The sequence below is a fragment of the Trematomus bernacchii genome, unplaced genomic scaffold (assembly GCF_902827165.1).
Source record: "Trematomus bernacchii unplaced genomic scaffold, fTreBer1.1, whole genome shotgun sequence".
Taxonomy (NCBI): domain Eukaryota; kingdom Metazoa; phylum Chordata; class Actinopteri; order Perciformes; family Nototheniidae; genus Trematomus; species Trematomus bernacchii.
In genome coordinates this window covers 194,786-211,378 of record NW_022987794.1, presented here as the reverse complement: position 1 = coordinate 211,378, position 16,593 = coordinate 194,786, and the positions used below count along the sequence as shown (strand labels likewise).

The 16,593-nt window shown below is 41.9% G+C and overlaps 2 protein-coding genes across 7 annotated transcripts; both read right to left on the bottom strand.

Annotated features, from left to right (window-relative positions):
* Nucleotides 1-629: 629 nt before the first annotated feature.
* LOC117497827 lies at nt 630-2,672 on the bottom strand. Its single transcript, XM_034149847.1, has 3 exons — nt 2,641-2,672; nt 852-2,347; nt 630-779 (listed from the first exon to the last, which is right to left on the bottom strand). Exons 1-2 carry the CDS (start codon nt 2,670-2,672, stop codon nt 1,012-1,014), a joined length of 1,368 nt encoding a protein of 455 aa, XP_034005738.1. The 3' UTR covers nt 630-779; nt 852-1,011.
* LOC117497823 (glycerol-3-phosphate acyltransferase 3-like) lies at nt 1,985-16,323 on the bottom strand. Of its 6 annotated transcripts, none has more exons than XM_034149845.1 (14): nt 16,240-16,323; nt 15,247-15,414; nt 13,682-13,748; nt 11,712-11,929; nt 11,483-11,553; nt 11,123-11,197; nt 10,941-11,030; nt 9,206-9,299; nt 8,150-8,265; nt 6,127-6,182; nt 5,945-6,030; nt 4,522-4,650; nt 3,432-3,511; nt 1,985-3,107 (listed from the first exon to the last, which is right to left on the bottom strand). In XM_034149845.1, the coding sequence occupies exons 2-14, from the start codon at nt 15,379-15,381 to the stop codon at nt 3,014-3,016; spliced, it is 1,311 nt and encodes a 436-aa protein (XP_034005736.1). In that variant the 5' UTR covers nt 15,382-15,414; nt 16,240-16,323; the 3' UTR covers nt 1,985-3,013. The 6 variants fall into 6 exon arrangements, with proteins under 6 accessions (XP_034005736.1, XP_034005735.1, XP_034005734.1 ...); XM_034149844.1 differs by having other exon boundaries at nt 11,483-11,557; nt 11,716-11,929; XM_034149843.1 differs by having other exon boundaries at nt 11,483-11,568; nt 11,727-11,929.
* Nucleotides 16,324-16,593: the final 270 nt, after the last annotated feature.

The following is a 16,593-nucleotide window of genomic DNA, read 5'->3' as shown; positions in this document are numbered from 1 at the left end:
CTTTTATGTTAGTACAATATTCCACATGAGAATATACATGATTATATTTAGTACACGATGTGAGCAGAACCCTCACCTCTATTAGATCACACTCTGCTCACGTGTTTCCTCCCTTTTAAACTCCCATAATGCACATTGTTTTCTCTCTGAATGCATGGAATAGAAACAGCAACAGGTGAGGAGAGAAAAAGACTTTATGCAGATATATTATAACAGTCTGTAACATTTCAAAAACATCATTTCAGTTCAGTTTGATCAGAATGAGGAAGAGGAGAGGAAGAGGAGCCATGTGCTGTCAGACAGCGCCCCCTGCTGGCACACACACACACACACACATACCATGTATACATCACTTCAGGGGACATTACATTGACTTACATGCATTTCCTGGAGACTTACCCTAACCTTAACCAACACATGCCTAACACTAACCAAGTCTTCACCCTAAAATTAATGATTCCCCTTATGGGGACCTCCATTATGTCCCCATAAGGGGGGCGAGTCCCCACACGTGACTATGTAAACAGATTTAGGTCCCCACAAGTATAGTAACGCTAGGCCACATACACACACACACACACACACACACATGCACACACACATACACGCACATACACACACACACACACCTACACACACACACACACACACACACACACACACACACACACACACACACACCACACACACACACACACAGCCTTTGGTCATGAAGTCAAACGCTTCAAACACTAAAAATCACCTGAAATGAATTGTATTTATTCTATTTACATGTTTACAGACTCCTGCCTTCACTTCCAACTCTCTGCATCATTCAGATTATTGTATTTATTTATTTATGACATGTTTATAGTTTACTTCATCTGCTTTATTTCACGCTATTTGAATTACATTTTTAAACGTGTCTTATATATATCTGTAGCCTGGCTGGAGGAGCTCCAGATGTTCGTGGTCATTTCTAATCTGCTGCGATACAGAAAATACAGACTTTAAATCTCCTTTAAATCCGGGCTATCTGACGTGGACGTACTGAACTCTGACGTGGACGTACTGAACTCTGACGTGGACGTACTGAACTCTGACGTGGACGTACTGAACTCTGACGTGGACGTACTGAACTCTGACGTGGACGTACTGAACTCTGACGTGGACGTACTGAACTCTGAGGTGGACGTACTGAACTCTGAGGTGGACGTACTGAACTCTGACGTGGACGTACTGAACTCTGAGGTGGACGTACTGAACTCTGACGTGGACGTACTGAACTCTGACGTGGACGTACTGAACTCTGACGTGGACGTACTGAACTCTGAGGTGGACGTACTGAACTCTGAGGTGGACGTACTGAACTCTGACGTGGACGTACTGAACTCTGAGGTGGACGTACTGAACTCTGACGTGGACGTACTGAACTCTGAGGTGGACGTACTGAACTCTGACGTGGACGTACTGAACTCTGACGTGGACGTACTGAACTCTGACGTGGACGTACTGAACTCTGACGTGGACGTACTGAACTCTGAGGTGGACGTACTGAACTCTGACGTGGACGTACTGAACTCTGAGGTGGACGTACTGAACTCTGACGTGGACGTACTGAACTCTGACGTGGACGTACTGAACTCTGACGTGGACGTACTGAACTCTGACGTGGACGTACTGAACTCTGACGTGGACGTACTGAACTTGACGTGGACGTACTTGAACTCTGACGTGGACGTACTGAACTCTGACGTGACGTAGAACTCTGACGTGGACGTACTGAACTCTGACGGTGGACGTACTGAACTCTGACCGTGGACCGTACTGAACTCCTCTGCCCGTGGACGTACTGAACTCTGACGTGGACGTACTGAACTCTGACGTGGACGTACTGAACTCTGACGGTGGACGTACTGAACTCTGAGTGGACGTACTGAACTCTGACGTTGGACGTACTGAACTCTGACGTGGACGTACTGAACTCTGACGTGGACGTACGTACTGAACTCTGAGGTGGACGTACTGAACTCTGACGTGGACGTACTGAACTCTGACGTGGACGTACTGAACTCTGACGTGGACGTACTGAACTCTGACGTGGACGTACTGAACTCTGACGTGGACGTACTGAACTCTGACGTGGACGTACTGAACTCTGACGTGGACGTACTGAACTCTGACGTGGACGTACTGAACTCTGACGTGGACGTACTGAACTCTGACGTGGACGTACTGAACTCTGAGGTGGACGTACTGAACTCTGACGTGGACGTACTGAACTCTGACGTGGACGTACTGAACTCTGACGTGGACGTACTGAACTCTGACGTGGACGTACTGAACTCTGAGGTGGACGTACTGAACTCTGAGGAATCATTCATATGTTTTGGGGTTTTATGTGACTGAGTTTCTGTCTGTTTCTTTTTTTAAAGTCAGACGCTTTCTTCTTTTATGTGATTTGTTTCATGCAAAAAAAAATGCTTTTTAAACAATTTTTAGAAACGAGATTATTTGGAAATATTCCTGGTAAAATACAATTAAAAAAGACTTTCCGACTTAATTTGAAAAAGCTTCTCCAACAAGACAATGATCAGGAGGACGGTCTGATGAAAGCACAACATGACCTCTTCCTGTTTCTCATTTGACTTTTGGTCCAACTTCCTGTTCCTCTGGGAAGAGCTTTGGGACATTCAGAGTTCAGAGGTCATCAGGACTGAATGCTTTCATTTGGTCCGTTTGGGGTACTCTTGTACTTGAGTAAATGTCCTTGGTTACTTTACACCTCTGCATTTGTTCATACGTTTTTAGATATATATAAGAAAGCATATTTTTTGGTGACCCCTGTCAGATCGCTAACATCCGGTCACATGATCATCTCTCACATCGTACGTTTTCACGTTTTCATGTTTTTAAAGTGTTATTGATTACTTGGGAAGTTTCTCAGGAGGATGTAAATAAACACAATGAGATCAGATGTTGATTGTTTACAGGTGTCTTGTTGATCGTGGTGGAGGTGTGTGTTCCTCTCCTCTCATTGGTTGGTGGCTGTGATGATGCTGCTGTACTGTTTCTGCTGCTCCTCTCTGAACGAGTCCTTCACCTTCCCTCTCTTCAGACCCCCGTCCCTGAGACACACACACACACACACACACACACACACACACACACACACACACACACACACATATACACGCACGCACACACACACACACACACACACACACACACACACACACACACACACACACACACACACACACACACACACACACACAAACAAGCAATTAAAAAAAGCCCAACTAAAATAACAATTATATTACCATTTGAAAATTAAAACAGCATTTGAAATAGTAGAAGTATTTACTAATTTAGTGCAATATAGTAGTATTTAGTGCAGTATAGTAGTATTTTCTGCAGTGTATATATAGTAGTAGTATATATATCCTCACCAGTCCAGGTCCAGCAGCCCCCCCTGCTGGGCGATGGCAGACTTCACTCTGTTAGCAAACTGAGCTGCGTCCTCCTCCTCCTGCAGAGACACAGGGGGTTAACTATCAGAACATATAGATATATATCAATATATTTACTGTAAGTAAACAACATATAAAGAATATGACATATCAAGGGGAAGATGGGTAATATCAGGAGCAAACTAAAGGTGTACATTAATGTAAAATACTCCTGATAGATTTAAGTCTTTCTACGATACCTTTTGTCAATCTAGGGCAGGGGTCAGCAACCTTTTTGATATGACGTGCCCTTAAAAAAAAAAATGTGATCAGTGTGCCGACGTTTGTGAACTGTCAAGGGGGGGGGGGGCTGGGGAAAGCTCCCTGTGCGTCCCCTGTGGACCTCTGTCGCCTGTCAGCGCAACTTACATGATGCCGTTTAAAACAATTCAAATAAAGGGCGGTGGCGGCCGTCAGCGAGCCGTGCCGGCCGCTCTGTGATTCTCCAGAACTCACAGACGGCCAGTCCGCCCTGTGGAGCATCTCCACTGGGCTTTCAACACAAGACACAGCCACGCACAAACTGCGGCATGTGTACGGCTCTTTATGGGTTCTGCAATTTGTGAAGTGCCGGCGTTCCGGTGCGCTCCGGCAGCACTACAACACGTGATCATTTCACCACGGAGGAAAGCAGCAAGTCAACTGGAGTTAAAGAGAGCGGGGCCTCGAAGTGATCCTTCTGCGCTGCGATGTGTGCATGGCCTCCTTCTGCAGTGGGAGACGCGCTCCACTTAGTCCTCGTGTGCCACTGGTTACGGTGCCTAGGGTTACCAACCCCTGATAGGGTTTAAGTCTCAATACCTGTCTCTCCATGGGGGGGGGGGGGTTGTTTACCTGTCTCTCCATGGGGGGGGGGGGTTGTTTACCTGTCTCTCCATGGGGGGGGGGGGTTGTTTACCTGTCTCTCCATGGGGGGGGGGGTTGTTTACCTGTCTCTCCATGGGGGGGGGGGGGGGGGTTGTTTACCTGTCTCTCCATGGGGGGGGGGGTTGTTTACCTGTCTCTCCATGGGGGGGGGGGGTTTGTTTACCTGTCTCTCCATGGGGGGCAGGTACCACACGTTCACCACGATGGCCCAGCTGGTCATCATCCTCAGCACGTAGCTCACCATGTTGTATTTCGAGCTGTTCCAGAAGGCGTCTCCGAAGCGAGCGTCGTACTAAACACAGGAAGTGGATTTACAGACAGGAAGTGGATTTACACACTCTAAAACAGGAAGGTAATAGAGCGGTGCAGGGAGGACGTGTTCACCCTGCAGGAAGCTGCTGGTTCCCTCGACTAAAAAGCTACGGGAGTTCTCCAGAGGATTTAGGAAAATAGCTGGAAATAATGTCTGTGGAAACTAACCTGTTTGATAAATGTTTTGTTCATCCAGATAATCTCCACACGTCTACCCTACTTTTATAATGTTGGAATCATAAATCTAAAGTCCAGAAGCTAAATGCTAACGTGATGCTATAAAGGAAGTACAGGCGAGTCCAACAGCACGACTTCAACGTCACGCCAACTTCAGATCCATATTCAAACACACAGATTCTAAATGGAACGAGTTGAAGCGTTTGTTTGAACAGTTTGCAGGAGGCAGGGACTTGCTTTCAAGCTGAACAGAAACAAACTTAGAGGAGTGTTTACGTGTTCGGCGTAATGACGTACAACGTCCTCCACGACTTCTGTAGTCCTATTCAGCCACTTGGTAACAACCATCGTTTTTCAGACACGTCAACTCTTCAGAAATCACCAGTGGGGTCACTGCTGATGGATTTAATGTCCTAGAACAAAACGTGACCCGTCTCTTCAAAGTGTCTCAACCACAGACCTTATTTACAGATATCTTTCTAAATCCTATGGAGAGATCCCATTGGCTCTGAGACCAGGGAACAGGAAGTGGTGAAATGCTGACTCACTTCCTGGTTTTAGGACTCGTTCCTGCTCCACTCTATAAGACGTGTTTGTTGGTGAGTGTGATGGAAACTTCTGGATCAATGGAGATGAAATTCATAGAGAAATGGGGAGAGCTGGAGCTTTGATGGAAAACACTGAAGGTTCATTATGGAGCTTCGGCCGGAGAATTCACAAAACCAATTCTGAAGATCTCTTCTGTAGTTCGAGGTTTTAATTAGGTCAGAGGGTAATTATCAACATTCCTCATCAGCGAGACTCAACAAATATGGACCCTGAATCGAACTACAGCTGTCGTCCATAGAAAATAATACGTTCCAGAAAAGAAGGGCCTCTTGATGTCTCTGAACAATAAACTATCTCATGGCAGCTTGTGCTCGGTCATAAACAACAACAATGATCCCAAGCTCCTCCCCCTTAAGAGAGATAGCAGAAATACCCAAGGCCCAGACCTATGCCATGGGAAAAGAGAGAGTGAAAGGAGAAAACGATGAACTGTGTCAAAGGTTGAAAACCTAAGCAAATGATTCCCCGACAGGTTGGTGTTTGTTTACCTTGATTGCGACCGGGTAAATGGTCCCTCCGATCTCAAAGCTTCCTTTCTTAAACATCATCACTGACGTGTTGTTGACGCACGTTCCTGTTACACACACAGACAGAAGTTAGACAACCATAACATCATCTTCATCATCATCATCATCATCACCATCATCATCATCACCACCATCAGACTGACCTTCAGGGAATATGAGGATGGGGAGTTTAGTCCTCGCTGCAACGTGAGCTCTCAGCCTGCAGACAGAGGGCAGGTCTTTATGAGTTATTTACACTTCCTGTTCAAACATGATGGTGTTAGTTATTCTGGTTTAGCGCTGTAACCATCACTGTAATGGGAATCGTTCCCAGCTTCACTGCAGAGATTGGATGGTTTTCCAGCATCACATCCACCATGAGTCATTGTGCTACTTAGCTAACTAGTTATTGTTTGCTATCTATCTTACAAGATGGCTAGCTAACGTTAGCACTCTCTGTTACAAACCAGCTACTGTTAGATATCTATCTAAGATGATGGCTAGCTAACGTTAGCAGTAGGGAATGGAAATCTGACGTCATCAACAGCAAGTTGTCAATCTTTGGAGGATCTAGCGAACAAAACCTATTCACTTAAACTTAACAGCTAGATATTTGTTAGCTAGCAAGTAGCGTGACAAATAAGTTGAAGCGTTATGTTAGCTGTCTATTTATTATTAGCTATCTGTCTAAAAAGAAGGCCAGCTAATGTCTGCCATCTATATAGCAAGCTAAAACTTAAAGTGGACCTATCATGCTATATTATAATAATATAGTGTAGGACCATACCTATATAAGGCATATTTATACTTTTTTTTTTTCAAAATACCAAACAGATCATGCATTTTAGCCATGCCTCATTTCGCTCAATAGAGAGGCGAAGTCCCTCCCCTTCCGGTGGACCTCCATGGGACCTTATTTCGGAAAAAGTATGTATTAAAGTCAATGGAGAGAGAAAGATTATCTCTGGATCCCGTTTGAATTGAGCCACGAATTACACATATGATGTTTGTCAATCTAAAAGATAATTTTGCAAGTAAAAAATAAAAATGTGTCGTAAAACTGTGAAGTAACACTTTGTGTGTGTGAAACCGCTCAATGAGCTACATCTCCCGTCTCGCACCACACACCCAGACGGCCGTCACGTTGCCACATTTCACTTCTCTCTTTCAGAATGAGGCGGAAAGTATTAAAAGAGGTGAAAATCACTCCAAGTCTGGGCATGTTGAGAGCTGTACATACACACAAGGGGAGTTAGTCGGTTCCTAAGAGCCAGCATGCGGGACCGGGACTCTGGGATTTGTAGTCTTTCTAGTTGCGTATTTTTCATAGTCTTATATTTCAACAGTTTTACGACAAACTGTGACTTTTTTGACATGGAAATTATTATTTAAGATTGACAAACATCATATGTGTAATTCATGGCACAATTCAAACGGGATCGAAAGATAATCTTTCTCTCTCCATTGACTTCAATGCATACTTTTTCCGAAATAAGGTCCCATGGGTCGGAATTAGATGGGCGGGACTTCGCCTCTCTATTTGAAAAATGTTAGCTCTGTTTTTGCAAGGGTTGATTCTGTGAGCAACAGCACCATCTAGAGGCCTGGCATATGTACTACAGCGTCTCCAGCGCTTTCGAACGGCAATGGCCGTGGCTGTCTCCTCCTGATTGGTGGAGTTGGCCCAATAGCCGTAGCGCCACCGTCCTGACGTCAGGACAGTGTTCAAATCTGGATCAGTTTTTATCAGATCCGTTGCAGCCCCTTTTTTAGAGATTTGGGTATGGAGGAAAATAGAGAGGGTTGTGTTTTCTGACACTTGGTGAGTTCCCTGGAACACCGGGGACACATATTCATGTAGAAAAGACGTGCATTTTGCATGATAGGTCCCCTTTAATGAAGCTTAATACACTTTGAATAAAAAGCCATAAACCATTTTCTTTGCCAGGTTAAGGAAAGAAAAAGTAAATGTATAAAGCTAGCAGCATTAAGCAAAGTAATAGCATTTCCATTCTTAAGCAGATGTGTGAACACAAAATAATGCAATGCAGAAGTGTTCAGTTCAGATGAAAAATACAGGGATTACAGTTCCCCTGTGTATCTGGCATTGGGTACATTTGTTTGTATTTAACTCATTGATATCTGTTTCCATTGCTGCCAGTTTAATCTAACCATGCTCAGTCATACCTGTTGGTGACGGTGTGGCGGTCCTTCATCTCCGACCTCTCGAACCAGACGTGAGGACAGGACCTGGACATGGACCTCTGGAGGACCCCCATCAGACCCCCGTGAACCTGACCCACCTGTTGGACCACAGACACCCCATCACTACACATAGAGTCCAATGCATTTTCTCTTGTTTTCCATGTGTACTTTTGAACTTCTGTTTTTTTATTACATGCCTCAGGTAAATTAGCATCTCTGCTAACCGTGTTTTTTTTTACATCTGGCATCTTTTTCTGTGAACTATACATTGATTCCAATTCCTGACTCGCGAAAGACTTGTTGCTGACTTGTTAAAGACTTGTTACTGACTTGTTAAAGACTTGTTACTGAGTTGTTCTAGTACAGGATGGTGATTCGTTAATATCTCGTTAAAGACTTGTTACTGACTTGTTAAAGACTTGTTACTGACTTGTTAAAGACTTGTTACTGACTTGTTAAAGACTTGTTACTGACTTGTTACTGACTTGTTCTAGTACAGGATGGTGATTCGTTAATATCTCGTTAAAGACTTGTTACTGACTTGTTACTGACTTGTTACTGACTTGTTACTGACTTGTTACTGACTTGTTCTAGTACAGGATGGTGATTCGTTAATGATTCGTTAATGACTCGTTACTGACTTATTCTGGACTTGTTACTGACTTGTTCTAGTACAGGATGGTGATTCGTTAATGTCTCGTTCAACACTTGTTACTGACTCGTTAAAGACTTGTTACTGACTCGTTAAAGACTTGTTACTGACTCGTTAAAGACTTGTTACTGACTCGTTCTAGTACAGGATGGTGATTCCTTAATGTCTCGTTAAAGACTTGTTACTGACTCGTTAAAGACTTGTTACTGACTCGTTAAAGACTTGTTACTGACTCGTTAAAGACTTGTTACTGACTCGTTAAAGACTTGTTACTGACTCGTTCTGGACTTGTTGTGGCACAGGATGGTGTATTTTGTCTTGTTTACTTCAGTGTATTCTGTATATTAGTCTATCCCTGTATAATCAGACGTAATGAAGACCCTCACCATGGCGTAGCAGCCGTCGTTGGCCAGGATCACGATATCAATGGGCGTCGTGTGATTGGCCACGCAGATCCCTCCTTTCTGAGGGCGATTCTCTCTGAGAGACACGAGGGAGCTCTGTTAGAGAGATCTGGGACAGGTTAGTGACTCGTTAATAACTAGCTAATGACTCGTTAAAGACTTGCTACTGACTTGTTGTGGTAAAGGTTAGTGACTCGTTAATAACTAGCTAATGACTCGTTAAAGACTTGCTACTGACTTGTTGTGGTACAGGATAGTGACTCGTTACATGTTATATGACTGGTTATTTACTTGTTATGGTAGAGGATGGTGACTCGTTAACAGAGATGGGGTCGTTACTCAAAAAATATATTACTTATTACTTTAAAAAAAAGTAATATATTACTTTACTTCGTTACTCACTACATAAAGTTACTTTACTCGCAGGGCCGCCCCTCCCTACAGGCAGATCACGCAGACTGCGGAGGGTGCTTCATTTTGCGGAGGGAGCCTCATCTGAAGCGCAAATGCGGCGCACCTACAGTGTCGCCGCTGCGAGGCTCCACTAGCACCCCCCCCCCTCCCCGTCAACGCTCGCGACACAGAGGGCCTCATCATATAACTTTGCGTGTTTGCTGTTTACTCGTTACTTTACTCGACATCCTCACTCTGGATTCGGAGGTCCTCCTGAGCTATTAGCTTCACGTTAGCATGTTGTCTTTGCAGGTGTTTGTTGAGGTTTGACGTTGTGTTTGCAGCAGTGGATAAAAGCTTCTGGCCTGGACACAGTTTGCACCTCACCGTCACATTCCTGTCCTTTCTTCGGACGAACTCAAAATAATGGGCAGACCTCCACCCCTCGAAAGTTATCGCTGTTGACTCAGCCATGTTTATGCACTGCATGTGGACGCGCAAGTCGCGCAAATGTTACGTAAATAAAAACCTGCGGCGGAAATCCCTCTTGTCTGTCAAAGGGAGAATCTAGTCATTCTTTATGTTAGTAACTGTAGTGTGATTACTGAATTATAAAAGTAACGCGTTACACCCAACTCTGCTCGTTAATGACTTGTTAAAGACTAGTTACTGACTTGTTGTGGTAAAGGGTAGTGACTTTTTAAAGACTTAATAAAGACTAGTTACTGACTTGTTGTGGTAAAGGGTAGTGACTTGTTAAAGACTTATTAAAGACTAGTTACTGACTTGTTGTGGTAAAGGGTAGTGACTTGTTAAAGACTTATTAAAGACTAGTTACTGACTTGTTATGGTAAAGGGTAGTGACTTGTTAAAGACTTATTAAAGACTAGTTACTGACTTGTTGTGGTAAAGGGTAGTGACTTGTTGAAGACTTATTAAAGACTAGTTACTGACTTGTTGTGGTAAAGGGTAGTGACTTGTTAAAGACTTATTAAAGATTAGTTACTGACTTGTTGTGGTAAAGGGTAGTGACTTGTTAAAGACTTATTAAAGACTAGTTACTGACTTGTTATGGTAAAGGGTAGTGACTTGTTAAAGACTTATTAAAGACTAGTTACTGACTTGTTATGGTAAAGGGTAGTGACTTGTTGAAGACTTATTAAAGACTAGTTACTGACTTGTTGTGGTAAAGGGTAGTGACTTGTTAAAGACTTGTTAAAGACTAGTTACTGACTTGTTGTGGTAAAGGGTAGTGACTTGTTACTGACTTGTTAAAGACTAGTTACTGACTTGTTGTGGTAAAGGGTAGTGACTTGTTACTGACTTGTTGTGGTACAGGATGGTGGCTGACAGTCCTCTGGCACAGACCCTGTAACAGGTCAGATGGACGAGTTCACTCAGCCAGTTCTTCACACTGAGGCACAGAACAGATATTATGATTATATTATATATATATATACAGTATATATTTATGTATATATATGCTGTGTATCTGTGTTTTTGTACCTGCTCTCCGGCAGCAGCCCCACCAGAACGGTTCCTATGACGAGCCAGGAGAGACCAATCACAGCCAGAGTGACCCTGAGAGACCAGATGGAGACACGTTGACCAATCAGCATCCTTCAGGTTAACTAGTGCTCCTTTTAGAGGCAGATCTGCAGGAATACGTCCTAAAACCGTTAAGGACTCGTTAAGGACTTGTTAAGGACTCGTTAAGGACTCGTTAAGGACTCGTTAAGGACTCGTTAAGGACCTGAATGGCAACAGCAGGCCGCCCCCCCAGAACAGGCTGATGTATCTGAAGTTCTGATTGTTACCTGACTCGTTAAAGACTCGTTAGTGACTCATTAAAGACTCGTTAATGACCTGAAAGGCAGCAGCAGGCCGTAGCGGACGAACACCCCGACCCCCCAGAACAGCGTGAGGCGCAGGCTGATGTATCTGAAGTTCTGGTTGTTTGTTACCTGACTCTTTAATGACTTGTTAAAGACTCGTTAGTGACTCATTAAAGACTAATTAATGACCTGAAAGGCAGCAGCAGGCCGTAGCGGACGAACACCCCGACCCCCCAGAACAGCGTGAGGCGCAGGCTGATGTATCTGAAGTTCTGGTTGGTTCTGGTCAGCAGGTTCCAGGAGTTGAGTTCCTCGGAGGAGAAGCGCTGAGTCACCGTATCGTCCACGATGCTCTCCAGCCCCGTTTGGTAGAAGAAGAGAGCGTCGCTGAGGGAGAAGAGACCGCCCGTCGGGGGGCCGTCGCCCCGCAGGCGCCCCACCCCCTCCTGCATGGAGCCCCCTCCACGCTCAATGATTCCTGTGGGAGAAACATTTGTTACTATAACTATAAAGTGTACTTGTTTGATGGGGTGTGAGCTGAGCTGTGTGGTTTGGTCTGGAGGTTTTAAAGCTGTATTGTAAGTGATTTATTTTTCTTTAGTTGTGTATTTGTATCTGATTTGTTTCTGTTTTTTATCAAGTTTTTCGTATTTTCTTCCATATTTTCTAAGCATTTTTACTATTTATTTATGTTTACTATAGTTATCAAATGTTTCCTTTTTATCAAGTTTTTTTCTTGTTATTCTCAGGCCCCCCTCCTGCATGGAGCCCCCCCCCCACGCTCAATGATTCCTGTGGGAGGAAACACAGAAATATTTTATACTATAATATATATATATAATATAATTGTTTTCTTTGATTTAGTCTTTTTTTAAATATTTTTTCAAGTTTTTCGTTTGTTTCCATATTTTTTAAGCATTTTTTATTATTTATTTATATTAACTATAATTATCACATCTGTTTGCTTTTTTCCTCTTGTTTTTTTCTTGTTTTTATTCTGTTTTAAATCATATTTTTAAACTAGTGTTTAATATTTCAAAAACATTTCAATTTGAAAATGTTCATAAAAACACTCTCAAATAAAAGAGTTAGTAGTTATGATAAAAAATGAGGAGGAAAGATTTACCTCAGATAAGATATTAATATATTAGATTTAGTCTTTTAGAGCTTATAAACGTATAAACTAATATTAATAATCAGCTTTGCATTAATGTAAAGTTAGTAGAGTAGTTTCTCTAACTGTGAGTGGAGCAGGAATGAAAGGGTTAACGAGTTCCAGTGAACTCTTGTTCCACTGAACTTATGCAACAGTACAAACACACACACACACACACACACACACACACACACACACACACACACACACACACACACACACACACACACACACACACACACACACACACACACACACACACACACACACACACACACAGCATCACATGATGACCCTCACACACACCACGTCCTCCTGAGAGGAAGTGCAGCTGCTCGGGTTAACCCCTGATGTGCAGCGAGTCTGGTTATTAATGAATATCTGAGTTTTCAAAGCCTAGAAAGAAACGCCACTGATTCCTTTAAATAAGTAATTACAAAATCTAATAAACGTAATCATGCTTTGTCTTACAAAATGTATTAAAACAATTGTTAGATGTTTTATATGTATTTTTATTTTTAAGCCTAAATCATGTATTTGTTTTTTCCCTTCTTGAATTGTTCTGTTGTAACCCCTAACCCAGAATGTAATATTATTGATCTAATCAACTGGTATTCTTTACATTTTGTACTGCATGTTGCACAGGGATATCTAGCCTATTGTTGGATGATATATTTGTTTTTATTATTCATTTGTATTTATATATGTGCGTGATTATTAACTAGTACACAAACTGCTGTTTTATTAAATTAGTCTTTTGTTTAAATGTATTTTCTTATATATATTTATAATTTATGTATTTCTTTTAATGTAGATATTTATTACTAATATTAATAATATGCCCATTTTTTTTTATTATGTATTTTATTTGTTATTTTTTATCCAATTTATTTTTTAATTTTAAGTGGATGCTGTATATTTATTCTTGATATTATTTCATGTGACTTTATTGTTATAGATTGTCATTATTTATTGAATTCATGCATTTATTCACGTATTTTCTCCACCCTCCCAGCGGCCCAATGAACCCCCTGATGACACCTCGTTAATGAGGGTCTTTATTGAGGGTCTCACCGTTGGGCAGAGGATCGGGAACGCCGCTCTGCTGCTCCCGTTCCCTCTGGATCCGGAGCGTCGCCCACTGCAAACACACTGGGATTACACACCACCTCCGACATGTTTCACAACTCGACATGTCGGGGAAAAGAGGGTTGAGGAGAACGAGGTTGCGGTCATACTGTCAGTTTCTCTCAGGAAGGTTCCTAACGGAGAGAAATGACCTGGAAGTTCCTCAGTGGCCGCCATGATAAGAGCTGATTCTCTACATCAGGGGGGTCTCACACAGAGACATATAAGAAGGGCTGGGCCACTCACTCGAGGTATACTGCCTCACAAGTGCAGTTATAAGTCAGCAAAATCAATCAAATGTAGGTATGCTTGTTACTTGAATATGCTTTAAGAAAGAACAGATCCCAGCTCTCCAGAGGGTTTGAACAGGAGCCACCAGATGTGTTACAATGTTTTTTAATGATTATATAATCATATCATCCGTCCCTAGAGTCTGTTGATGCTCTCCAGATTAACAGCAGCATGAAAATAACCTGCCGATGCTCCATGGTGGAGGCTACGGTAGCAATTTAGTTTTTACCCCCTTAAAGTCTGACCAATGGCTGAACAGCATTTCAAACAGCAAAGTAACAAACTGTCGTCTGGTGCAAAGAAGCGGACTTTAGGTGTGAATGCAACCTCACTGTTTCAGATAAACGTCTATATTTCAAGACCAGATTTATTGAAGGTTTTAGACAACTTGAGAAAACTTCCAACGACCACACCAGACTCAGAGTAAACAGTTTATCAGTGGTTTTACTGGGACGGCACCAGCCTCAGTTTTGCTTATTAAAAAAGTACATTTTCATGCTTTTTGTAAGATTTATTATTGATATTTAATAGGGATGTATCTCCTCCATCAGAGCAACACAATCACACAGATAAAATAGTTCAAATAGTGCAAGTAAATCAAATCAAATAGAATAGATGTATCACCCATTCACACCAGACTCAATGCAGTTTACAGTACATTTAAAAGAGGTTTTAATTTTGTATATATATTTGGGGGGACACATGTTGATGTAGAAGAGACATGAAGAAGAGGGGACACATGTTGATGTAGAAGAGACATGAAGAAGAGGGGACACATGTTGATGTAGAAGAGACATGAAGAAGAGGGGACACATGTTGATGTAGAAGAGACATGAAGAAGAGGGGACACATGTTGATGTAGAAGAGACATGAAGAAGAGGGGACACATGTTGATGTAGAAGAGACATGAAGAAGAGGGGACACATGTTGATGTAGAAGAGACATGAAGAAGAGGGGACACATGTTGATGAAGAAGAGACATGAAGAAGAGGGGACACATGTTGATGAAGAAGAGACATGAAGAAGAGGAGACACATGTTGATGAAGAAGAGACATGAAGAAGAGGGGACACATGTTGATGTAGAAGAGACATGAAGAAGAGGGGACACATGTTGATGAAGAAGAGACATGAAGAAGAGGGGACACATGTTGATGTAGAAGAGACATGAAGAAGTGGATTTTGTGTAAGTAAATAGAAGTAGAATAGAATAGAATGTCACCTCCAGGATGTGGACCAGGCCCTGGATGTAGACCCCGGTGACCCCCAGAGAGAGGCCGAACATGGCGGGTAACATGATGAGGAACAGAACCACAAACATCCACAGCTGGAAGAACCACACCGCAACACCCTCCATCACTGGGGGGGGGTCACGCCATCACCTGCAGAACCACAGAACCACAGAACAGGAGAACCAGAGAACCAGAGAACCAGAACAGGAGAACCAGAGAACCAGAGAACCAGAGAACCAGAGAACCAGAGAACCAGAGAACCAGAGAACCAGAACAGGAGAACCAGAGCGTTATGCTAATTAAAAAAGTAAATGTTCATGCTTTTTATTAATATGTATTAATGATATTTGAATCGGGTGTATCTCTATAACCTCCTGCAAACATGTTACTGTTTCTTTTATCAAAGTAAAGGCTTATAGAATATTATAAATATGCAATTTGACTAAACCAAAAGGTACTTTAATTGAGTATTGTATAGCAAAGGGTTAAATATTGTACTTTTATTTCCGATTTTTTTTGTCCAAAAAACGTGATTACCTTAAATAAATAACTGTATTTATATATCTTTACTATGTATTATAGCTTTATAAACAGTAGGTCATAAAAAGGAGCTCCAACAGCTTTTACATTCAAATGCTGTTTACATCATTATGATATTTACCATTCTTAGTGGGACATTGTGTATAATTCATAGTATTGACAGTACATTTATCTGATAATACTCCTGGACCTTGTTTTTGATTACTTTTACATTATTATATTTGTATTTATAGTAAAAAAAACTTGTATTTTAAGTGGATGCACTTCCACATGTTGACACCAGCTGCAGGAAAAGTACTAGCAGTCCCGTTAGACGGAGTTATGTAAAGAGAACTGAAGAACTAACAGCAGGGACACAAACAACAACTACTTATATAACATGTATTTGTGTATATATATATATATATATATATATATATATATATATATATATATATATTTACCTGGTATTCGGTGAATCTGTCCCAGTTAGAGTTTGATTCCCAGTTGGATCAGAGAAGCTGGTTTTCTTTCCTAACATGCAGAGAGTAAGCGGACCCTAAGCCCCGCCCCTTTTATGGAAGACCAACTGTGCCAAAGAGAGGGGAATAACATCATGTGATAATGAGAAAATAATATATATTTAATAACTTAGAATCTCAAAATAACCACAAATTATGAGATATTATTCCACAATAATTACAAAATGTTGCCAAAATATTTATTATTGAAAAGATTATTAGTAATCGGCAAATTAAAGACTTAGTATCTCAAAACAATCACTTGGTTTCGCACAAATAATGAGCTAGTATATCAAA